The sequence below is a fragment of the Equus quagga genome, chromosome 2 (genome assembly GCF_021613505.1).
Source record: "Equus quagga isolate Etosha38 chromosome 2, UCLA_HA_Equagga_1.0, whole genome shotgun sequence".
Classification (NCBI taxonomy): domain Eukaryota; kingdom Metazoa; phylum Chordata; class Mammalia; order Perissodactyla; family Equidae; genus Equus; species Equus quagga.
The window spans coordinates 27,745,099-27,769,838 of NC_060268.1; the positions used below are offsets into that span (position 1 = coordinate 27,745,099).

Below are 24,740 nucleotides of genomic sequence, written 5' to 3' on the forward strand. Positions count from 1 at the left end.
AGATCTAAACACTTCTATCTGGAAGCTTCATATGTGATGGTTTAGATTAATTATATTTTCTTACTCCTAAATTTTCCTTGCCCTCACTGAAAATGAATTTGGTTTTTCCTTTTTAGTACCATCACTCCTGTGGTGGGTAAGAAGAGAAAGCGTAATACCTCATCTGATAATTCAGATGTGGAAGTCATGCCTGCACAGTCACCCCGGGAAGATGAAGAAAGCAGCATTCAGGTAAAAGGATCCCTAAAGAACTTAGTAGAAAATTCATGTTAATTCTGACAGATAAACTAGGAAATAGAGACTGAGAGTCTATAAGCCTATGCACATTTCAACATTTTTTCTAAACCAGAGATAGGCCTGAAAGGTAAACGAGGTAGATCTGGTCATGATCATATCTTTTAAATTTTTGTCTTTTTAGGCAAAAACATATTACTATAAAAATAGCAATACCCATTTTCCTCAAATTCTTGTGTTTCAAAAACTAAGCAAAAATGAAATCATGTTGTATGATTGTTGTCGTGGCTGTGTCTGTGCTTTGGTTTCTCTTGGAACTGTCCAGCTATCCCTTTAGCCTTACCTTTTCTACACTTCAGGATTCTGACTCTCTGAACTGAGGTGCTTAAGCACCATGTTTTTTTCCTACCTTTTGAAGATGAGAGACATTGGAAGAGAATAAAAGAAGCTGGACCAGAAGAACTTTAGTCTTCTGTCTCTGATTCTTCCCTTACCGTTCCATCTTTGGCTGCAGTTTCCAACCATAGAAAGAACCTGGTATTAAGATTCAGGAGACCCCTGGTACTTCTAAGCAGCTCTGTGGGCCTAGCCAGTTTATGCTTAGTTGTGTCTGAATTCCTCATTTGTAAATGGAGGTTTGGACCAAATGAATCTTAAGTGCCTTTTTTAGCTATTAATTCTTATAAACGCCTCCCCTCTTTCTTAAGTTACATTTAAAACATTGACAAACTGATACTTGGCTTCTCCTGGGGGAAATTAAGCTGTGAGAATAGCCAAGACATTTTTGAAAAGGAAAATGAGGCAAAAACTACATTTAGCAAACATCAGAGTATATTATGAAACAATAATTATCAAGAGTTTGAAATAAGAAATAACAGATTAATAAAAGATAGTAGGGCCTAGAAATAAATTCAAATAGTTACAACAATTTAGTGTATGACTTAAAATGCTATTTTTTTTTAAAGATTTTATTTTTCCTTTTTCTCCCCAAAGCCCCCCAGTACATAGTTATGTATATTTTTAGTTGTGGGTCCTTCTAGGTGTGGCATATGGGATGCCACCTCAGCATGGCTTGATGAGCCATGCCATGTCTGCGCCTGGGATTCGAACCAGTGAAACCCCGGGCCACCGAAGTGGAGCACACGAGCTTAACCACTTGGCCACGGGGCCGGCCCTTAAAATGCTATTTTAAAGATTATTTAATAAATTATATTAGGACAACTGGCTGGCCATTTAAGAAAAAATAAATAAAACTGATTTCTTGTGTCATTCCTTAAACACAAATTCTACTTTAATCAGAGGTCTAAATGTAAAAATAGATATCATGAACCTTCTATAGAACATGGAAAGGTTTGTTTTATAATTATTCGGTAGAGTAGATCTGTCTAAAGAGAGTATTAAAATTCAGAATTCATAAAGGGAAAGATTGATACATTGAACTGCATAAAAATTATGCATGTATGGGGCCAGCCCCATGGCCAAGTGATTAAGTTCTCACACTCCACTTTGGCGGCCCAGGGTTTCGCCGGTTCAAATCCTGGGCGCAGACATCAGTGCTCATTAGGCCATGCTGAGGTGCCATCCCACATGGCACAACTAGAAGGACCCACAACTATAATACACAACTACTGGGGGGGATTTGGGGAGAAAAAGCAGAAAAGAAGAATTATGCATGTATAACAACAAAAAAATTCCATAAACAGCATAGTGGTTAAGAGCACACTCTGGAACAAGATTTCATGGATTCTCATCTTAACTCTGCTATTTACTAACATTGTCACTTCAGCCTAGTTTACTTTACCTCTTGGTGCCTCAATTTCCTCATCTCTAAAATGCTCATAATCATACCTACCAAGTAGAGTTGTTAGGAAGATTAAATGTAAACATAGAACAGTGCTTAACTTGTGATAAGAGAGTATAGTAAGAGTTATATATGTTTGTTAAATAAATGAAATAAAGGATTAAACTATTTGTTAAATAATCAAAAAACAAACTGAAGGCAAATTTTTATAATACAAGAAATAGATTAGTAAAATTTAAAAGCTGTGTATTAGTTTGCTAGGGCTGCCATAACAAAATAGCACAGATTAGATGGCTTTAACAACAGAAATTTATTTTCTCACAGTTCTGAATGCTAGAAGTCCAAGATCAAGGGGTCATCAGGTTTGGTTACCTCTGAGACCTCTCCTTGGCTTGCAGGTGACCATCTCCTTGCTGTGTCCCTACATGGTCTTTCCTTAGTGCATACATCTCTGGTGTCTTTCTCTGTGTCCAAATTTCCTCTTCTTTTAAGAACACCAATCAAATTGAATTAGGGTCTACCCTAATGGCCTTGTTTTATCTTATTCACCTCTTTAAAGGGCCTCTCTCCAAATACAGTCTCATTCTGAGGTAGTAGGAATTAGGGCTTCAACATAAGAATTTGAGGGAACACAGTGTACAACCCATAACAAATGATAATGGACTTAAGTGGCAATGGACTTAAGATACAGGCACTTTATACACAGTTGGTGGGAGTATTGAGACAATGTTTTTGGCAAGTCAGTGTTTCAATATGTAACAAGATTTAAAATGTTAATGCCCTTTGACTCCATGATTGTGTACCCCGGAAACTACCTTATGAATATATTCTTGAAAGCATGCAGTGATGCATGTATTACAGCAGTATTTACAATAGCAAAAATGTCCAAACATTTAAAGTCCATTGGTGGAGAAATTGTTAAATAAAAATTATGAAAATCCATGCAGTAGGATATGAAATGACAATTGAAAACAATGAAGTAGAGTAGGGTATGCTAATGTGGAAAACTCCATATTAAATGAAAAACGGTAGATGTATAATAGTGTATAGAATATCTCTTTAATAACTTTTAAAAGTGTGTGTATGTGTGTGTGTGTACACGTGTATACATACGTGCATACATGTGTGTGCCTCCATTTTTTTTCCTGGAAGGATACATAAGAAATTTTTAAGAGTATCTGAGGAGAGGGGTTGAAGGTAACTGGTTATGATTCCTTTACATTCATTTTTGTTCTTTAGAACTGTGTGAGTTTTTTCAACCCCTTGAACATTTATCTTTTTGTTTTTTAGGTTAAAGTATATATATATTTCTTATATATATATATGTATGAGAAAAATTATGACATTACAAAAAAGTAGACACTAAATCTCCCAATCTAGACCCGAACCTCACAGTTCCCTAGTTCTTTTCCTTAGAGGTAATCTCTGTTACTGTTTTTTTGTGTATCCTTCCAGACATATTCTTTACGTTCATGAGCGCGCTACTTTTACTTCCAATTAATATTGGTATTTCATTCCTACTCTTCTGTACTGATTTTTTTCCCCAGCAATACATCTTGAGGGTTGTTCTTTATCAGAAAAGGTAGACCTAGCCCTTTATTTCCCCCACCCTCTTTTTTGTTAAGAAAATTTTAAAAGATACACAAAAATAGGTAGTTTAATGAAGTCCCATGTTCCATCACCCCAGAAAGTTCCCTCATACCTTCTTCCATTTAGTCCACCCACTCCCACCGTAGGCAACCATTGTTCGCATCTCTATTACCATAGATTAACTTAGTCTCTTCTTGAACTTCCTGTAAATGCAATCATATAGTATGTACTCTTGGGTCTCACTTCTTTCAGCGTAATGTTTTTTGAGATTCATTCATGTTGTTGAATGTATCAGTAGTTTATTCTTTTTTTTCTTGGGAAATATTTTATTTTATGAATATATGACAATGTTTATCCATTCTCCTATTAATGGACAATTGGATTATTTCCTGTTTGGAGCTATTATGAGTAAGGCTGCAGTGAACAGCCTTAGAACAAGTATTTGGTGGATCTAGCTTTTCATTTCTTATAGCTAAATCCCCAGGAATGGAATTGATAGACCATAGGGAGGTTAAACATAGAAACATATAACTTTATAAGAATCTGCCAGCTTCCAAAGTGATTGTACATGTCCACCAGTTATGAGAGTTCCAGTTCTACAGTTCTACAACTTCAACATTTGATGTTGTCAGTCTACCCCATTCTTTCTTTTATTTTTTTTGCTGAGGAAGATTAGCTTTGAGCTAACATCTGAGCCAGTCTTCTTCTATTTAGTATGTGGGATACCTGCACAGCATGGCTGACGAGTCGTGTAGGTCCACACCCGGGATCCAATCCCGTGAATCGGCTGTTGAAGCAGAGTGCACTGAACTTAACCACTATGCCATGGGGCTGACCCTACCACATTCTTTTTAAATAGTTCTGTGGTTTTCCATTTTTTGACTATCATCAAAATTAGTTTAACCAATCCTCTGTTGGTGGGCATTTAGATTTTCTTTGGTCTTCTGTTACCAGAAGTAATGCTACAGAGATTTGTACATGTGCAGATTTATCTGTTGGGTAATATCTTTGAAGTGGAATTGCTGGATCAAAGGATATTATCAAGTTTTCTTCTAGAGAGGTCCTGCCCCTGTGCACTCTCACCAACACTGTGTGAGTTCCTATTTCAAATATCTGGCCAAACTTTCTGATTTTTGCCAGTCTGTTAGGTAGAAAAAAATTGGTATCTCAGTTTAGTTTTTAGTTATAATTATTTTGAGCGTGAGTGTCTTTTTACATTTAAAAGCCATTTGTGTGTGGTTTTTTTGTTCATTTGTGGTTTTTTTCTATTCATGTCATTTGCCCATATTTCTGTTGTGTTATTGATCTTTTGCTTGGTTATTCAAAAGAACTTTTTATGCTTAGAATATATATCATGGCGTTTTCCCCCTCGGTTTATTATTTGTCTCGATTTTGTTCATAATGGATTCTATTATGTAGATATCTTAAAATTTTTTACAAGGTCAAATTGATGAGCCAGTTTATTAAAAACACCTTCCCTACTCCAGGATTATAAAAAATTCTTCCACATTTTCTTTTAGAAATTTTATGTCTTTTAAAAAAAATTTTAAGTCTTTGATCCTGTTATCATTTTGTTTCTTTCATCCTTTAGATGGCTAGCCATTTGTTTCCAATCTCATTTATAGAATAATCCACTTTTTCCTCACCGATTAGAAATGCTATTTTTACCATGTTCTAAATCCACATAAGTGTTTTAGTCTGTATTTGGACACTGTTTCATTGACCTGTTTATCTCTTTTTGGAGAGGTACCAAGCTGTGTTAATTAGTATAGATTTATGTTGTCCTTAATACTTGGTAAGGCCCAGTATACTTTTTCATATTGTTTCTGATTGTTCTTAGATGTCTGTTTGTCCATTTGAATTTTAGAATCAGCTTATCTAATTAAAAAGTTTTAGTAATTTTGTTTGGTCAAATTGATGTAATTAGGGAAAATTAAGTCTTCTTATTCCAGAACAAGTATATTTTACTGTTTGTTCAGTAAACATTTCTTATGTACTCCTACAGCATTTTAAAGTTTTCTTCATATAGATTTTATATATTTCTTACTAAATTTAATCTTTTAGATAATTAGTCTTTTTGTTTTCATAAATACAATCTTTTCTCTCATTATACTTTCTGACTGAGTCAATATAAGAGTGTTATTGACTTTTAAAAATTAATCTTTTTTTTAAAGATTTCATTTTTCCTTTTTCTCCCCAATGCCCCCTGGTACATAGTTGTGTATTTTTAGTTGTGGGTCCTTCCAGTTGTGGCATGTGGCATGCTGCCTCAGCATGGCTTGATGAGCAGTGCTGTGTCCACGCCCAGGATCCGAACCAGCAAAACCCTGGGCCGCCGAAGCAGAGTGCACGAATTAACCACTTGGCTATGGGGCCAGCCCCCTAAAAATTAATTTTATGCCAAGCAAGTTTGCTCAGTTTCAGTAGTTCTGCTTCTAATAATTCATTTGATTCTTTTGGGTTTTCCAGGGATATAATCATAATTGAAAAATAAAAATTTTGTCTCTTCTTTCTTCCCAGTGTTTTATCATGACTCCAAGTATTACTTAAATTACTTAATTAAAAAATGTTTTACTCAACCACTTGAAAGAATAAGGTCAATCTAAAATATATTGATATGGAAATTACCTCTAAGAAATATTGTTAACTGAAAAAGTAAGCAGCAGAAGAATATGTATAGTATGATTCTATTTATTAAAACAAAAAAACTTTAGAACTAACACAAAGAAACAAAATTAGACACAAAATATTCTTGCACCTTTGCTCTTCAGGTTTGCTCCTGGTGTGCAGTACATTGCACTGTGCAGATTGAGAGTCCTATTTCAATTTCGCAGAGCTTCTTGGCAATAGTACCCAGGTTTCCCTCAGGTGGATTCTGGTTCTTTGGTAAAACAATACAGCAAATTAATAAATATTTAGTGCACAGAATAAGTTACATGGTTTAACATCACATAGTTTGACAAATAAGCTCTTTGTCATCTGCTGGTTTGATTTTTCATAGGGATTTTGGAGTAAAATCTATATGACAACAGGCAAATAGTTTCAAAGGTTTTGTCTTTGAGAGACTAAGCAGTTACTTTAATCATTTTTGCCTTTACAGAAGAGACGCTCAAACCGCCAAGTTAAGCGAAAAAAATATACAGAGGATCTGGATATAAAGATCACAGATGATGAAGAAGAAGAAGAAGTAGATGTCACTGGTCCAATAAAAACTGAGCCTATCCTCCCTGAACCAGTGCAGGAACCAGATGGCGAGACTTTGCCTTCCATGCAGTTCTTTGTGGTAAGCTGAGAACTTAAGCACTTAGGGAGGTTTGTCCTGCTGCTCACAATCTCTGTTGACTGACTGCGTCTTTTGCTACAGGAGAATCCCAGTGAAGAAGATGCAGCCATTGTTGACAAAGTGCTTTCTATGCGGATTGTGAAGAAGGAGGTGAGGCCTCTATCTTTGATGTCAGCGCATACTGCTCCATTCACAGGCTTTATTTATTGAGCACCTTTGGATGTCAGGATATCTTGCTACGGTATAGTCAGGAGAAATGGTGGGGAAAGTTAGCTAGAAAGTAGGAACTGTCTTAATGCCTCTTCTTTCACTTACCTGTTTAAAATGGGAAAAAGCTTACTTTCTCCAGCTATCAGGCCTCTAGTATTGAAGTACCAGATTAGTTCTTTAATCCCTCAGTCAATAATGTGTTCTGGTAGCATTGGTATGAAACTCTACCATGTGTGGTTAAAATTAAAGGTTCTTTCTTTGAAAAATAAGGTATTACTAACTGTAATTTCTTTCTTCTCAGCTTCCTTCTGGACAATATACTGAAGCAGAAGAATTCTTTGTCAAGTACAAGAACTAGTATGTGATCTATGTAAAAAGCTTTTCACCCCAAACTCCACGTGGTTGTAAAAAGTTCTCCTGTATAGTCGATCCTGGGTGGAAATATGTCCATTTTTTATAGTCTTCCAGTCCAAATTGTTTTCAGTAAGGAAAATGGCTTTTCAAAGAGAAGTTCAGGAATTGATATGACTCTTAATATTTCCCTGCAAGAAGGTGGGGTAAGGGTGGTTCCTGATAATCAAATCCCTTGTGATCCTCTATACCTTAGTCTGTCATTAAGACCTTGCTAGTCAAAGTGTGATCTGTGGACCAGCAGAATTAGCATCATTTGGGTGCTTCCTAGAAATGTGAACTTTCAAGCCAACCCCAGACCAGGTGGTTTGTGTGCAAATTCAGGTTTAAGAAGCACTGACCTAAGAGACTGTCTCCTCATTTAAGCATGTACTCATTACGTCTGCTTCTGGCTAATCTCCGACTCCTAAACATTAGCCCACCAATTCCGTTTCTCACACCATAACTGGCTATTTCCATCCCCTTCAGCTCCTATCTGCACTGTGAATGGGCTACCATCTCCCAGCTAGAGAAGGATAAGAGGATTCATCAAAAACTAAAGCGCTTCAAAACCAAAATGGCTCAGATGAGACACTTCTTCCATGAGGTAATTAGGAATAGGTATTGCTTATCATTTATTTCAATGAAGCATAAATTACTGGGGTTATCAGCCTAGATGCAGTCTTCAAAAGACTTATAGTTGCTTTGCATATATTGGTATAAAGTTTAATTTTTGATCATTGGAGTTTCCTTAATTGCCCCATGGTTTGTTTTCCCAGGTCTAGATATGGTCTTTTTATAAGTTATAGAATATTTTAAAATTGACTTTCTCTGTATTCATGATGTATTTTCAAAATGGATAATAAACTAATTTCTGGTCCGCTTGAGACATTCTTCACCCTCTAATGTCAGTCTTTAGCAGTTGATGGTATCTGTAGACATAAGCAACCATATCATTAAGAGAGAACATTTATTTTCTCTAGTTTCTAATCCAGTATGACTAGAAATGCTAATAAATGAGCTTTAATTTCCTATATCCAGTGTTACTGCAGGCTAAACACTGGAATATGCATAAGGGTCTCTTGGGCCATATTTTAGCACTCTATTTTGCTTTGAAAGCTTTGTGTACACACCTCTTGGCCAAACTTGGATTTTTCATCTTTATTCTATATACAGTACTAAGTCCCTGCAAAGAAAGATTATTTTTCAAAGGTTCTTAGAGCTAAAGGAGAAAAGGTCTAGTAAGAAAGATTGAGAGAAGGAATAATGTGTGGCTTCAGCAAAAAAAAACCAGTCCTGGCTGAATACATCTGATAAAGCTAACTTTGTATCACCAGGTTTGCCAATAAATGAATTATTTTCCACATCACCTGGAGAGGGCAAGTAGGACCATGTAGGTTTTATAATTTCTTTTTATGTGAAAATAGTGATAATTCGGTTGTGTTTTTTCATCCCTGTTCTTTTAAAGCCTAATTTGTGAAATGCACAGTGAGACTGTAATCCCATTCTAGTTGGTATTAGATGTACCATTTGTGACCATTGAACCAAGCTCTACTAATTAACTCATATACCAATTAAATCTGCCTTTATAGGTAGGCCATGTAACCAAATCAGTCATTCATTTATTCGTCATTTATTATGTATTAGTCACTATGGTAAATAAACCAGACATGGTCTGTGTTTGCATGTAGCTCACTGTCTAATTTGGGAGAGAGAGATGTCAAAAAATAATTCAAATTATGATAAGTGCCAGGAAAGAAAGAGCACAGGAGACATAAGAAGGAAAAAAATGCCTGCTTTACTTTGGCTGATTAGGGAGGACTTCTCTGAGAATTGAATTATGAATAGGAGTTAGCTAGGCCATGAACACATGTAAAAAGTATCCCTGGCATGGGAAATAACATATGTGAAGTCTCTGAGACTGGATGAGGAACTGAAAGGACAGTGCAATTGATGTGCAAGAGAGAGAGAATGGCTTAAAATGAGATGAGAAATTTAGGCAAGCAGGCACTTATATATCTTTTCAGCAGTTTGGTTTTAGTTTTGTTTTTATTCCAAGTTCAAAGGGAAACCATGAACTATTTAAAACAGATCAAAGACATAAACAAATTTTCACTTTTAAAAGATCACCTAGACTTTGGAGAATGGATTGGAAAAGAGTAAGCATGAAAGTAGGATGAACACTAAGGAGGCAGTTGAAATTTTCTAGATGAGGAATTATCATGGCTTAGACTGAAATGGCTTGAGTGGGTAAAGAGAATGGATAGGTTTGAATTTATTTTAAAGTAGAATTGACAACACTTGATGTGATGGCATGTATTAAAGGGCTTCTGGTCTGAACACATGGGTGAGGTGGGATCATTTATTGAAGTATGGAAGATTTTAGAAGCAACTGATTTGGGGAAAATCAAGAATTTAGTTTACACCATGTTCAGCTTAAAATTCCTTAACACATGTCTAGTAAGCAGATGGATACACAAATACTGATTTTTCAGGCTGCAATTAAAATTTGGGATTTATCAGCATATAAATAGTTATTAAAGCTTTAATAATGAATAAAGTTAGCTATGGGGAAAGTTCTATACTCTCTAATAGTTCTGTACTTTCTTATAGATATTTCCTTTCTCTAAAAGAATGGATGTGAGCCCAGAACCAAGCCTTAAGGAATTCTCCCAAATTTAGAGGTATAGGTGAGGGAGAAAGGATTGTATTCCAGAGTGGTAGGAGAAAGCTTAGAAGAAAGATATGTCATGAAAAAAACAAGGGAAAAAAGTGTCTTAAGGAGGAAAGATTTTTTCCTTTAAGTTTCTTTGAGATCTTTCTTTGGAGCCTTGGGTTATTTGTCTTGGGATACCACCTAGAAGCTGCATACCAGTGACTTAGAAGAAAAAGAGCCAGTGAAGGTGATTAAGAATTGGCCAAAACCAAGATAAAGGGGGAGGGAGCTACCAAGAGAGTATGTCTCAGAAAAGCTAAGGGAAGAGACTCCTTTAAGGAGGGAATAATGAATTATTGAATACTGTGTAGAGGTAAATTAAGATGAATACAGAAATGTTTCCATTTTATTTGGCAATTTGAAGATCATTAGTGACCTTGAAAAGAGTAGTTTAATTGTGTTATGGAAATGGAAGAAAGAGTGGAATGGATGGACAAGTGAAGGAGGTGATGAATTGGAGATCCCATGTATTTAAAACTCTTGGGAAAGTTTGGGTATGAAGCAGAACAGAAAAATAGTTGCAGGTGAATATAGAGTCAAGGGAGATCTTTTTAAGATATGAAATAGTAGAGCATGTTTGTATGTTCGTGGGAATGACCAAGTAGAGAGGGATTCCTAAAAAGGTGAGAAGGATCAGAATCCAGAGCATATATGGAGAGAGTGGCCTCTGTTAGGAAGAAGAGATACTTGCTCTGGTAACAAGTAAGAAGATGGATGCAGATGCAGATAAGTTTGTAGGATTTGATATTGTGAAAATGAGGAACTCCCTTCTGATGGCTTTTGTTTTCTTAATAAATTTTAAAGTAGGGTCATCTGTTAAAGGTGAGATAGAGGAGGGATGGGTTTATTAGTCATCTTTTGGTCTTATTGTTTGGTTTCATAATTCCTCTAGGATGAAGAGCCCTTTAATCCAGACTACGTAGAGGTGGATAGGATATTGGATGAGTCTCACAGTATTGACAAGGACAATGGGGAGGTGAGTAGGGTCACGGAGAAACATGAAAGGCCTCTTAGAGGTGTCTGCTGGTGTGCTTGTCCATCCTTTATTTTTCAGATATGGCTAAAAAGTCCCTGGGACTGAAAAGATACTTTTTAATTTTTCTGAGGGATCCTTAGAATGATAATGGGAAGGTAAGTGAATAGGGAGAGAAACTGAAAGGAAAGATTCCCATAAAGTCAAACATCTAGGAGCTATATTTATAAGTACTATTTTTTATAAGTATTGGGAGCTATATTTACAACTACTCATTCCTCCTGGTCTCATTTTCTCTTAGATTTTATATTGGAGAGCCTTGGTGTTCATTTGGGGGTGAGAGATGGGGAGGGAGAAGGGATACTTCACAAATCTCCAAATTTATTAATATAAAAATACTTGTACAGGGGCTGGCCCTGTGGCATAGTGGTTAAATCTGGCACACACTGCTTCAGCCGCTTAGGTTCATGGGTTTGGATCTTGGGCACAGAGGTACACCACTTGTGAAGCCATGTTGTGGTGGTGACTCACATAGAATATAGAGAAAGATTGGCACAGATGTTACCTCAGAGCTAATCTTCCTCAAGCAAAAAAAAAAAAGAGGAAGATTGGCAATAGATGCTGGAGTGAAGCTTCCTCACCAAAAGAAAAAAAAAAAACTTGTCCAGACTTATAGCTTTCTCCATGTTGTTGTTGAGGATTGTTTCCGCAACTTACCATTGGTTAAATGCATTATCGTCTGTCATTAGAACAGATCTACTGCATTTGAATCTGTACTTTTAAACCGATTGTAGGGTCCCATTCCCAGAGAGTCAGATTCAGTAGGTATAGATTGGGACCCAGAGATCTGTATTTTTAAGTTGATTGTCCCAGGGGTTCTCATGTATTGCTTCATTTGGGAATCACTGCACTAAAACTTTCTTAGATTAGGGAGCAAATTTTAAATATACTAAAACGCTTGCTGATACATTTCCATAAATCACTTTTTTCATTTTCCAATTAAGAGTCATATGGATCTAAGCCAGCCATGAGTTCAACATTCTCTCATTTAAATCTGTTTCAAACTTAGCTAGGGTATGAACCACCATTTCCTTAGAACTCTTCGCTTTCTTTTCACTTTCAGTAGTAGTTGTTGGTTTAGCTTTGCAGGGCCATATTTCATAAAGTTTTTATCACTTCTAATAGTTCCTGCTTACACAGTGACCAGTAGAGAACAACACAACCTTGTTGAGATGTCAGTGCCAGGTGGTGAGCTGGGCTCGCTCACAAGCTAAGTGACTTGCTCCCATACATCATCCTTATAGGACCTAAGAGTCAAATCTAACCTCTGTAAAATTCCAACGTTTACCCTATGTTATAAGCCTTCAACATTGCTCAAATAGAACCTGAAGTGTCCAGGTTAAGGTTCTATCTGGACCAGTGTCTATTATAATTCAATATGTCTTCAAATGCTAACATGCGTGCCTCAGATAACATATATTCTACTTTTTGGGTTGGGAGTGGGAGTTGTTTGTTGTTCATTTGTCGGAGGTGAGTAAGGAATGGACCAGTTATTAGTCAGGACTGGTTAGTTACTGTTAAATCCATCTCATCATTTTCAGGATCTCAGCCTTCCCAGCCTTGAAAAGTGTATGCTCTCTACCAACATACTTAGCCTTCCAAAAGTAATTGGTTTTTGATTAGGCCCCTTTGGAATGTGTTGCAACTCACCTGACAGATGGAAATGTTTTAGTACCTTGGTACTGTAATTTATGCTCCCAGTTTTGGATAGTAACATTCTCTGTACCCATTTTCCCCCTCTCCAAAATGAGTTTAATTTGTCATCCTTTTTACATTACCTAATAGTGGAATTAAATATTATAATAAATACTAAAGTTTTTGAAAAAGTAATTTATGAATTTTTGAATGTTTGAAACATTCAAACATTTATGAATGTTTGAAATGTGTGACCTGAACAAATGGCCTTACGTAGAAAGTAACCTTAGTCACTACAATAAAGAAAAAGGTAAAAGAGCAACTAGATTAATTCTAGAGATTCCTTGATCTGTGACTCTGTTGAGGCACTTATATCTTCAAACTTATTGTGGGCTGTTTTAAGGGGCATTCATTCTATGAGTTGAAAAATTAGAGATTCTGTCAAGTTCCAACCACAGTACTGTGCTCTATGTAGGCATTTCACTGCAGGGGAAGGGATAGTGACCAATGCTAAAATGGCTCCTGTTCTCACTACTCAATGCACAGACTGCATTTCCATTTTTGTCTTGTATGAAGCAAGGATTAGATTGGGCCTAGTGTAATCCAGTGTTTCCCCTTCCTCTTCATTCTTGTTACCTCTCTTCAGTGATACCTCTGTTGTTATCTCCTAGCTTCCCGAGGCTCACAAGGAAATCTCACATTATTGCCGTATGACTGCATATGATACTTTGAAGCATCATCTGCTCTCTGAGCTGTAGGAGCTCAGAAGCCCAGTGATTTCAGCCCTGCTCTGCTCCTATGGGTTCAACTTCTTCCTCACTTCTAGAAGTAGCCTGGCTTCCGCTGTCTCAAATTTGGTGCCAGGAGAATAGTATGGAACAGAGCCATCTCTTTCGATTTCAACCTAGTTCAACACAATATAGGAAGAGAATTTTTTTTTTCATCTCCTCGGTTGATGAGTATAATGTTTCAGTGCTTAGTGTTGTAGAAACTACTGGGTAAAGAAATTTTACTTTTAGAACAGATTCTGATAAATTACCTGGAAGAATGATCAAAGCCATGAATAGTACAGTGCATCAACAGCTGAGCCTGTGGTTGGTGTTTTCAGGCTGACTTTTTTGGCGCCTTTTTTAGGTATTGAATCGTTGTGATCTGATTCTCTATACTCAAATTCTTACCCTTTAACCATAGCAGAGAACACAGAATCAGTATATTAAGGCTTTGGCTTCTTCTCTCTTAGCCTGTAATTTACTACCTGGTGAAATGGTGCTCCCTGCCCTATGAGGATAGTACATGGGAGCTAAAAGAGGATGTTGATGAGGGCAAGATTCGAGAATTTAAACGGATCCAGTCAAGGCACCCAGAACTCAAAAGGGTGGTAAGTACATTTGCATTTGGAATATAAAGCCCATCTAGGCAATGATTTAATTTTTCCCCTATAGAATTTATGTTATTTTAGGTTTTTATTATGGAAATTTTCAAACATACAAAAGTTAAAGAAATAGTATAATAGACTCATCACTCAACTTTAATAGTTAACACATAGCCAATCTTTTTACATGTATTTCTCTACCCCTTCATTTCTCTGTTTCCCAGATTATTTTAAAGCAAGTCCTAGGTTCCTTTATTTCATCTGTAAATATTTCAGTGTTTATGTCTAAAAGATAAATAATACCATTATTACACCTGAAAAAATTCAGCCATTCCTAAATATAATCAAATAACCAATCACTGTATATGTCTCCCTGATTGTCTTCTAATTTTTGTTAAATTGTTTGAATTGGATTCTAAATAAGGTCCATATATCGCTCTTGGTTAATATGTCTCAAATCTCTCTTATAGTTGCCCTTGGTTTCCTCTCCCTCCTTTGGAATTTTCTCTTGAACAAACCAAGTGATTTGTTCTCTAGGGTTTTTCACAGTCTGAAGTTTGCCAATTGTATTCCCCTTGGTACTTATTAACATGTTCTCTGTCCCTCATATTTCACATAAATGGTTAGATGTAGAGCAGGCTTGTCTATTAGAGCTTTTTAGAGCTGTGCTGCCCAGGAGCCACTAGCCACATTTCAAATACTCAGTAATCACATGTGGCTAGTGGCAGATATAAAACATTTTCTGTCATTGCAGACAGTTCCATTAGATATCACTGTTCTAGAGGCTTGGTCAGATGCGGGAGGGAGGCCACTAAGTCTGCTTCACAGGTGATTCCATCAGGTTGTCTTTTGTGATATCATCAGCCATTTATGATCATTGCCTAGATCCATTCTTTAAGGATTTTTAAATGATGACATTTTAATTCTATCATGTCTTCATTTATTAGCCAGAATCTTCTATCAAAAGAAATGTTTCACCTACTATTTGGTTACCCTGAAGTACAGATAGTATAAGAAAGCTTTATTCTTTTCCTTTATTTCCCAGTTTTCAAAATAATGAAATAGTTTGCTAGCATCCTCCAAAAGTGACCAGTGGGTTTTTCCTCTTTTTCTTAAAAAAGTGTCATTATGAACTCATGAATTTGACTATATTTAACATGTTTTAATCCAAGCAATAATGCTTGTGAATTGACTTCAACTACTAGAACTACCTAGTAAGTTTGCCTAATTTTGTTAGTATCTCCACCCCGTTTATTCAGATTTTCTATTTTTTAGAATCGTCCACAGGCAAGTGCCTGGAAGAAGTTGGAACTGTCACATGAGTATAAAAACAGAAACCAGTTACGAGAATATCAATTGGAAGGAGTCAATTGGCTGCTCTTTAATTGGTATAACAGGTAAAGAAAAGAGTGGGCCCTTAAGATGTAGGCTTAGTCTGGGATTATTCTTCATTTCCTGTTAAAAGTTTCTTTTTACCTACTTTTTTAAAGACAGTATCTTTTGACATGCTTTTCTTTTTCCACGATGAATCTACAGGCAGAACTGCATCCTGGCTGATGAGATGGGATTGGGCAAAACTATTCAGTCCATTGCCTTCTTGCAGGAGGTATATAATGTGGGCATCCATGGCCCCTTCCTGGTCATTGCCCCACTGTCCACAATTACTAACTGGGAGCGAGAATTCAATACGTGGACAGAGATGAACACTATTGTGTACCATGGCAGTCTGGCCAGCCGGCAGATGATTCAGCAATATGAAATGTACTGCAAAGATTCTCGGGTAAGTTGTATGTCATGGGAATGTTAGGGTTTAGAGAGAGAAGGCCAAGGTATGTGGTATTTTAGAGACTTTTATGCAAATAAAATACTTTTATTGAGCTGTCTGTGATTTAAGACATTTTTATCTGGATTGTGCAGGGTGTTTTTTTGACTTTACTATTTTTATCCACTGGACATTTTGATTCAGTGGAAGTTCTGACTTTATTTATGAATACATACATTCTAAATAGAATTTTACCAGCATTGATGAGTTTTCTTGAGGAAAGTATTTTCCAGAATAAAATTTGTTTAGCCATTTTAATTCCTTGATCCATGTGGTGGTGAACTTAAACTATTTCCTGTCTTTTCTTTTTCTTTTTTAAAGTCTATTAAAATTTTCATCAAGATCAATTTCTTTTTCTATGTAAATTTGAAAATAAAAATTTGAATCATCCATCCTTTCTTAACATCAAATTTTATGAATTGTTTTTGTACCATTAGTTTTCTGTGATTTTTATTGCTACCAAGCCAAATTTATTCAAGTCATATTTTGTTGCTCTTAATTTTGTTAAGATGATTCGATTATTCTGTCCACTTTTAGATATTAACCAATATTACCGCATACTATGTTACCTATTTTTACTTTTAGTTTTGTCTTGTATGTTTCAGAAGTGCCCAACATTTATGGATTTCATTGTTAAACAATGAAAGATCTAGGAATGAAATACATGAGCTAGGTATACAGCAGAATCTTTGGGGCCAGCCCGGTGGTGCAGCGGTTAAGTGCGCATGTTCCACTTCAGTTGCCCGGGGTTTCCTGGTTTGGATCCCGGGTGCGGCACATGGCACCACTTTGCACGCCATGCTGTGGTAGGCATCCCACATAGAAAGTGGAGGAAGATGGGCATGGATGTTAGCTCAGGGCCAGTCTTCCTCACCGAAAAGAGGAGGATCAGCAGCAGTTAGCTCAGGGCTAATCTTCCTCAAAAAAAAAAAAAAAGTCCAGCTTCATTCAGTGAGGTCTGTCATTTTTCCAAGAAGCTGAGTATGTTGAGGAGGCAGTGTGTCTTAAATTCAGTGACTTATGCACTGTTTATTAGGAAGATGAACAGTAGCGGAGGTGGGTGGTGGTGTAGTTGGTATTTCCTATTAAGCCTGCCTGAATATAGAAAAAAGAACGTGTAATTCAGAAGAGTCCTCATTTAGGTACATTTTAGGCCTTTTCTGACTTTACTGCCTTCATGCTTAGGGGCGCCTCATCCCAGGAGCATACAAGTTTGATGCCCTAATCACCACTTTTGAGATGATTTTGTCAGACTGTCCTGAGCTTCGTGAGATTGAATGGCGTTGTGTCATCATTGATGAGGCTCATCGACTAAAGAACCGTAATTGCAAGCTGCTTGATAGTCTGAAGCACATGGACCTGGTGAGTTCCTCACACTGACTTGTGGCAGAAACACTTGGAATTAAAATAACTTTAATTCTCTATAGAATTAATATAACGCTAATTTAGCAGAGAAGAAAAAAGAATCAGAATTTTGGTATTGGGTGGTGGGTATGGCCTATGGGAATGGTAACCTGACAGCCATACAAGTCATTTAAATTTTAGAATTGGAAGGCCATGGTAGGTCAGTGGTTCTCAACCAGATGGAGAGGTAGGATACCATATTAGTTACTTGTTGCTGCATAACAAAATACCTCAAAAGTTAGTTGCTTAAAACAACTTTATTTTTTGCAACTCTCTAGCTCAGCAGCTTGGACTGGGCTCAGCTAGGCCATTTGTTTAGTGGTCTTGCCTGGAGTCAGTAATGTGGTTACAGCTGGCAGTTGGTGCTGGTTGTTGGCTGGGGTGCCTGAGTAATCTTCCACATGGACTGTCATCCTCCAATCGGATGTTTTGCTTTGTTTGCTTCTTTACTTGGTAGAGTCAGGGCAGTGTTCCAAGAGAGCAAAGGCGGAAGCTGCAAGGCCTTTGAGCTGTAGGCTCTCAAACTCACACAATATTACTTTTATTACATTCCCTTTGTCAGAGCAAGTCATAAGGCAAGCCCAGATTCACAGGGTGAACCTTGATAGAAGGAACTACAAAGAATTAATGGCCATATTTAATCCAGCACAGGTACATTCCATAGAAGGAGACATTGGGATATATATGTCTGGGGAATTGAGTGTAGAGAAGCATATGTAATTGGAAAAAAACAATATTCTGAATATTTCTTTATTTGCTTAAAATCATAATAATTAAGTTAATCGAATATATTAAATAATACCAAGTGTTTTTGTAAATATTTTATGTTTATCAAAAGAGGGAGCAAGTGAAAGAAAAGTTAAGATAGTAATCTGGTCCCCCATAATTTTACAGGTAAAAAAGTTAAAGATAGAAACTTTTTAAAACTGGGGTTTGATAGAAAACCCCAGCCCCAGAAGTCGTTTGTGCTTTTGAGTTTTATCATTTTTCTGTTTTCTCCATTTGTAGGAACACAAAGTACTACTTACAGGAACACCATTGCAAAATACTGTGGAGGAACTGTTTAGCTTACTTCATTTCTTGGAACCTTCACAGTTTCCCTCAGAATCAGAGTTCCTCAAGGACTTTGGGGATCTCAAGACAGAGGAACAGGTAGGAAGTCTCTCTGATGAGATACTAACTCAGGACGAAAAAGGTAAAGTTTGTACTAAGCAGACATCTCTTTCCATAGGCATCAAGGGCCTTTCTGAACTCCTTATAAGCTTGTGACTACATCATTTGTGGCATTGTCCAAAATCTACGTTTCTCAGATACTGGAAAACTCATTGTATTTCTGTGTGCTTCCACATAATGAAAGAATGTTTATCCTCATGTTATTGATTTCTCTCTGTATTGGGCACAGGTTCAAAAGTTACAGGCCATTCTCAAACCAATGATGCTGAGAAGACTCAAAGAGGATGTTGAAAAAAACCTGGCACCCAAACAGGAAACTATTATTGAAGTAGAGTTGACCAACATCCAGAAGAAATACTACCGGGCTATTTTGGAGAAGAATTTTTCCTTTCTTTCCAAAGGGGCAGGTCATACTAACATGCCTAATCTACTCAACACAATGATGGAGTTGCGCAAATGCTGCAACCACCCATATCTCATCAATGGTGAGAGAACTCTTGGAAAATACCTGCATTTCTGTATTACCCATTTTTACTATCTAAATGATACTCCTCAGGAACAGTGGCTGCATTACCAATCTAGCCTAATTTGGAAGTGGAGGGGGCTTCTTCTTCTAAAAGAATTCTCATGTGGAATGTCTTTCTCTAGTTCTTTCTACCCCCTTGATCCTGTGTAATCTCCAAAATTAAATAGGATTTACTATTTACAATTGCACGAATAAGAACTCAAGTCATTCTGTTCTCTGGATAAATGTTGTCACTGGTACTCTACTTTTCTCTTTCTGTTTTGGATGCCAGTAGGGTAGAGATAGTGGTTTACATGTACTGTCCTAGTCCTTGTCCACATATTTACATATCTTTTACCCAGTTACTGTCTTAAGCCTGACTTACTTAGAGTACTTTGTATAATACAATTGAAGATGATTTAGGATTTTTGGGTGCTTAAAGTCTGTGTGTGAGAAATGTTGATCTCAATCAGATTACCTTTTTTTCCTTTGCTTCCTTATCTCAGTTAAATAATCTGCAGCCTTAGTATGTTTCTCTGGATCTCACCATCAGGTTTGATTTTTCTTTGGCAGGTGCAGAAGAAAAAATCCTGACAGAATTTCGAGAAGCTTGCCATATTATACCTCATGACTTCCACTTGCAGGCCATGGTTCGTTCAGCTGGCAAATTGGTTCTTATTGACAAGTTACTTCCAAAACTTAAAGCTGGTGGCCATAAGGTTCTGATCTTCTCCCAGATGGTACGCTGCCTAGATATCCTAGAGGATTATCTAATCCAGAGGAGGTGAGAAAAAGAGTCATCCCTTGCCTTGTGTTTACTGTATCTTCATAAAGCTGCTGAGAGTAGGAAGGCCTGTATTTAATTAAAGTTGACTGGGACTGGGATAAGAGCAATATTTGAGACTCTCTCTCACAACTTTCTGGTAAGGTTTTTTGTCAACTAGAGATCCGGAGGTACTGGTGTTGATTCTAGTCGGCTTTTGGGGGGGCTCTTTTTCTGCTTAGCCAATTAAATTTTTTTTATGTGACTCCCATATAGGTACTTATATGAACGTATTGATGGGCGAGTTAGAGGCAACCTTCGACAGGCTGCTATTGACCGCTTCAGCAAGCCTGACTCAGACCGCTTTGTCTTCTTGCTATGCACCAGGGCTGGTGGCCTTGGTATTAATCTCACAGCTGCTGATACCTGCATCATCTTTGATTCAGACTGGAATCCACAAAATGACCTACAGGTAAAGGAAATTATTGTCTTAGGAACTAACTACTTAACTGGAAAGTTTTTCAACAGGATCAGGATCTCTTAGAAAGACTTGTCCTTCAGAGAGTATGGAATTGTTTACTTAGTTAGGGATGGCGTTCTAGATCAGAGATCAGCAAACCTTTTCTGTGAAGGATGAGATAGTAAACATTTTAGGCTTTGCAGACCATACAATCTCTGTTATAACTTACCTCTGCTCTTGGAACACAAAAGCAGCCATAGATAATATGTAAATGAATGGGTGGGGCTGTGTTCCAGCAAAACTTTATTTACAAAAACACATGGCCATGCAGACCATAGTTTGCTAACCCCTGGTATATGTGATGAGGCAAAATTTCATCTTGAAATTCACTTTTGATTTTGAGTTGATCTCATGGCTGCTTTACAGATGTGAATTGGTGTTTTGAATCCTTTCTCCCCCAATCTTATGTTATCTTTATACTTCCCTTTTCTTTTTTAACCAGGCCCAGGCACGGTGTCATAGAATTGGGCAGAGCAAAGCTGTGAAGGTGTACCGTCTCATCACTCGTAATTCTTATGAGAGAGAGATGTTTGATAAGGCCAGCCTCAAGTTGGGATTGGATAAGGCTGTGCTTCAGTCCATGAGTGGTCGGGATGGCAACATTACTGGAGTGAGTCCTCTTTGTCTGTAGATACGTTTGTGGCAGGTCATAGTGAGAGAGGGAGACAAAAGCTATTTTTGTACAGGAATCTGACCACCTTGTTTGGATTCTCAATTATTATTTCTTAAAATATAATAAACTAAAATATTATATGGTTAGATAATACTCTCTCGGTAATCTTTTCATCTTTCTGTTGGATTTTGTAGATCCAACAGTTCTCCAAGAAGGAGATAGAAGATCTTTTACGAAAAGGAGCATATGCAGCCATAATGGAGGAAGATGATGAGGGCTCCAAGTTTTGTGAAGAGGACATTGACCAAATCTTATTAAGACGGACCACAACCATCACCATTGAGTCTGAAGGAAAGGGTTCTACCTTCGCAAAGGTAGGATAGTCTGTCTGTGCCAGAGGCTAGAGAAGCAGAGATAGAGACAGGAATCTCTAGAGTTTAAATATATTTTTTAAATATAATTATTGGTTTCCCATTGCTCAAAAAAGTGTTATAGTCAACTTTACTCTGTTCATTTGTTCCTCACTAGGCAAGCTTTGTTGCTTCTGAAAATAGGACAGATATTTCTCTGGATGACCCCAACTTTTGGCAAAAGTGGGCCAAAAAGGCTGACCTAGACATGGATCTACTCAATAGCAAGGTGAGCCTCCATTGCCTTTAGGGAGGAAGTATTGCAGAAGACACATTACTTTCAGGAGTCTTTATCACTCCTCTGATTCTTCAATGCTGACCTTGGTTTATGATGGTGTATTATATACAAGGGCCATTGTAAAATCTTTCTATATAAGCAGCCCCAGAAAACTACTTAGACATCCTCCACTTAATTTTGCTTCCTCAGTCCCTGTAGATTATTTTGCATGCCCTAAAAAAATCTCGAGTACACATGTTATGTCCAAGGCTATTTCAATCCAGGATTGTCTTAATTCCTTTCCCATGATCGTATCATGAAGAGAGTTACTTCTTCTGTTCTCTGCATAGAATAACTTGGTGATTGACACACCTAGAGTACGAAAACAGACCCGCCACTTCAGCACTCTGAAAGATGATGACCTAGTGGAATTCTCTGATTTGGAAAGTGAAGATGATGAGCGACCACGCTCTCGCCGACATGACCGTCATCATACCTATGGGCGCACTGACTGCTTTCGAGTGGAAAAGCATCTCTTGGTATATGGGTAAGAACCCACCTTGCCATCAGAGGTAGTGCATCTCCATCCTGATAGACATCTTGTTTGCCTTTCAAATTGGAAGCTATGACTGAAGAGGGGATAATGGGAAAAACTTTATTTATTCTGTTACCATGTTTTCCCAAGATCTTTTTGTCTTCCACCTTTTGGGAGGTGTGATTCTGGGAGACTGGGCGATATCATTGATTAGAGTCCTCGAGAAAATATTAATATAATTCCCTTTTCTGTTTTTCTAGTTGGGGACGGTGGCGAGATATCTTGTCTCATGGACGCTTCAAGCGACGTATGACTGAACGAGATGTGGAGACAATTTGCCGGGCCATCCTCGTGTACTGTCTTCTGCACTATCGTGGGGATGAGAATATCAAAGGCTTCATTTGGGACTTGATTAGCCCTGCTGAAAATGGCAAGACAAAAGAATTGCAGAATCATTCAGGTAATTATCAACTCTTTACTTTTCATCTTTCTGTAGGTTACCTAATCCTTTTCAGGTCCAAGGGTTTTTCTCAATCCAAGTCTTCAATGTCTCCCCTTTCCCAGGTCTGTCTATCCCTGTGCCCCGTGGACGCAAGGGGAAAAAAGTAAAGTCACAAAGCACTTTTGATATCCATAAGGCAGATTGGATCCGGAAATATAACCCAGATACTCTGTTCCAAGATGAGAGTTATAAGAAGCACTTGAAACATCAGTGTAACAAGTAAGGATGGAATTTAGCAAAGACTAAAGCATTTTCTGCCTCAGAAGTTCTATGCCACCATTGAGCTAGCTCTTTTCTCTCCCTTCTAGGGTGCTGTTGCGGGTACGGATGCTATACTATCTGAGGCAGGAGGTTATTGGAGACCAGGCAGAGAAGGTGTTGGGGGGTGCCATTGCCAGGTAAAGTTCTGCTATATTTTTCTTTATGCCCTGCCTTATCCCAGAAAAGCTGGGTTTACTCATTCCATTCTATACCATCTTTGGGATACCTGATAATTAAAATCTATATATCAGGTCTTTAATCCTATACTTGATACCAGTGGAAGAAAATAGGCAGATGCATGAGCATTTAAATAAATGTATAAAAGAAGATACCTGTAATAATCTTTCCAAGGATTATCATTTTAATTTCCTGCATTGCTGGGCTGACTCTGCCCTCTTATACCTTTAGTGAGATTGACATATGGTTCCCAGTAGTGGATCAGCTGGAGGTTCCAACAACATGGTGGGACAGTGAGGCTGACAAGTCCCTGCTCATTGGAGTCTTTAAGCATGGTAGGTACCTTCTCTTAGTCTGTTCCTTTCCTATTGTAGATTTATGCCCACAGATGGAACATTTAGCAAAATGCTCATGACTAATAACTGAGTTCTCTGATTGATCTTCAGTAAACTTATGTTTGAATGAGAAACTAGTTCTTAAATATCCAGAGCAGAGCAATTAGTTCCTATAAATAGATGTTCAAGAAAGACCAGATGGATAGTTAAATCTCAAGGTAGGGAGTCTCCCATCTGTTCTCTAAACATTGTACCCAATCTGTATGGCGTGGCATCTAAGTTAAGGTTACACAAATTAGGGGAGACAGTATATGCCCACTCTTGTTAATAATAACCACACTTAGTTCGTTAATAATAACCACACTTAGTTCGTATGACTCTCCTGTGGCTTGCTGAAAGTGTTCTACTTGTATAACATCCCATTTGTCTAAATGTTCGGCAGTTACTCTGATGTAGGTGTAAACAACAGTGTTTGAGTCAAACAAAAATAGAGTATATAAAGGGAGAATACTCTCTGCTCAGTCTTGCCTAATAGCAAGTGTCAGGCATTAGAAGCAGTGAGTGCTAACTTCCAGCCCAGTGACTTACTGAATTGGAACATCATTTCTTTTTTTAAAATACTTTTTTTGTTTACTTTTATAAAAGAAAAGTAATGACACCTCATCCACATACTTTTGAGAAGTTTTCATTAAACTTAAGAAATGAGGGGTGAGCCCCGTGGCCAAGTGGTTAAGTTCGCATGCTCTGCTTCAGCGGCTAGGGTTTCACTGGTTCAGATCCCAGGTGCAGGTATGGCACTGCTCATCAGGCCATGCTGAGGTGGTGTCCCACATAGACCAACCAGAGGCACTCACAACTAGAGTATACAACTATATACTGTGGGGCTTTGGGGAGAAGAAAAAGAAAAAAACAAAAACACTTTAAAAAAAAAAAAAAGACTGTGAGCATTTGTAGTGTTAGATTTACGTGTGAGAATCAGAGGTTTAGAAGAGTCCAAACATCCTGAAGTGTGTTTATTCATTCATTCACCTACTGTTCATCAAACATTCAGAGTGCCTGTTTGTTTGTAGGTACAAGTTTCTTATCCTTCATTTGAAAATGTGCGATCTAGCGCTAAATTGTTTGACTTTTTTAGTTTTCTCATCTATGTAGTAAGAATGATAATAGAGGGGCCAGCCTGGTGGCGCAGTGGTTAAGTTTGCATGTTCTGCTTCAGCGGCCCAGGGTTTGCCGGTTTAG

At 37.5% G+C, this 24,740-nt stretch overlaps 1 protein-coding gene across 7 annotated transcripts in view; it reads left to right on the plus strand.

Moving 5' to 3' along the window:
• The window catches only part of CHD8 (chromodomain helicase DNA binding protein 8), a 57,894-nt gene that overhangs the window by 22,979 nt on the left and 10,175 nt on the right, over positions 1-24,740 (plus strand). For 6 of the 7 annotated variants that reach the window (XM_046653938.1, XM_046653939.1, XM_046653942.1 and 3 more), the window contains 22 exons: positions 117-231; positions 6,726-6,908; positions 6,990-7,058; positions 7,420-7,475; positions 7,998-8,115; positions 11,117-11,200; positions 14,133-14,270; positions 15,540-15,661; positions 15,801-16,044; positions 17,272-17,448; positions 18,499-18,642; positions 18,893-19,148; positions 19,742-19,952; positions 20,208-20,403; positions 20,894-21,061; positions 21,259-21,438; positions 21,593-21,703; positions 22,042-22,238; positions 22,487-22,686; positions 22,767-22,947; positions 23,037-23,126; positions 23,398-23,501. In XM_046653938.1, coding sequence (XP_046509894.1) covers positions 117-231; positions 6,726-6,908; positions 6,990-7,058; positions 7,420-7,475; positions 7,998-8,115; positions 11,117-11,200; positions 14,133-14,270; positions 15,540-15,661; positions 15,801-16,044; positions 17,272-17,448; positions 18,499-18,642; positions 18,893-19,148; positions 19,742-19,952; positions 20,208-20,403; positions 20,894-21,061; positions 21,259-21,438; positions 21,593-21,703; positions 22,042-22,238; positions 22,487-22,686; positions 22,767-22,947; positions 23,037-23,126; positions 23,398-23,501 — 3,344 coding nt within the window. The remainder of the gene's footprint in view (positions 1-116; positions 232-6,725; positions 6,909-6,989; positions 7,059-7,419; positions 7,476-7,997; positions 8,116-11,116; positions 11,201-14,132; positions 14,271-15,539; positions 15,662-15,800; positions 16,045-17,271; positions 17,449-18,498; positions 18,643-18,892; positions 19,149-19,741; positions 19,953-20,207; positions 20,404-20,893; positions 21,062-21,258; positions 21,439-21,592; positions 21,704-22,041; positions 22,239-22,486; positions 22,687-22,766; positions 22,948-23,036; positions 23,127-23,397; positions 23,502-24,740) is intronic. The other variant, XM_046653940.1, reaches the window with a different exon arrangement.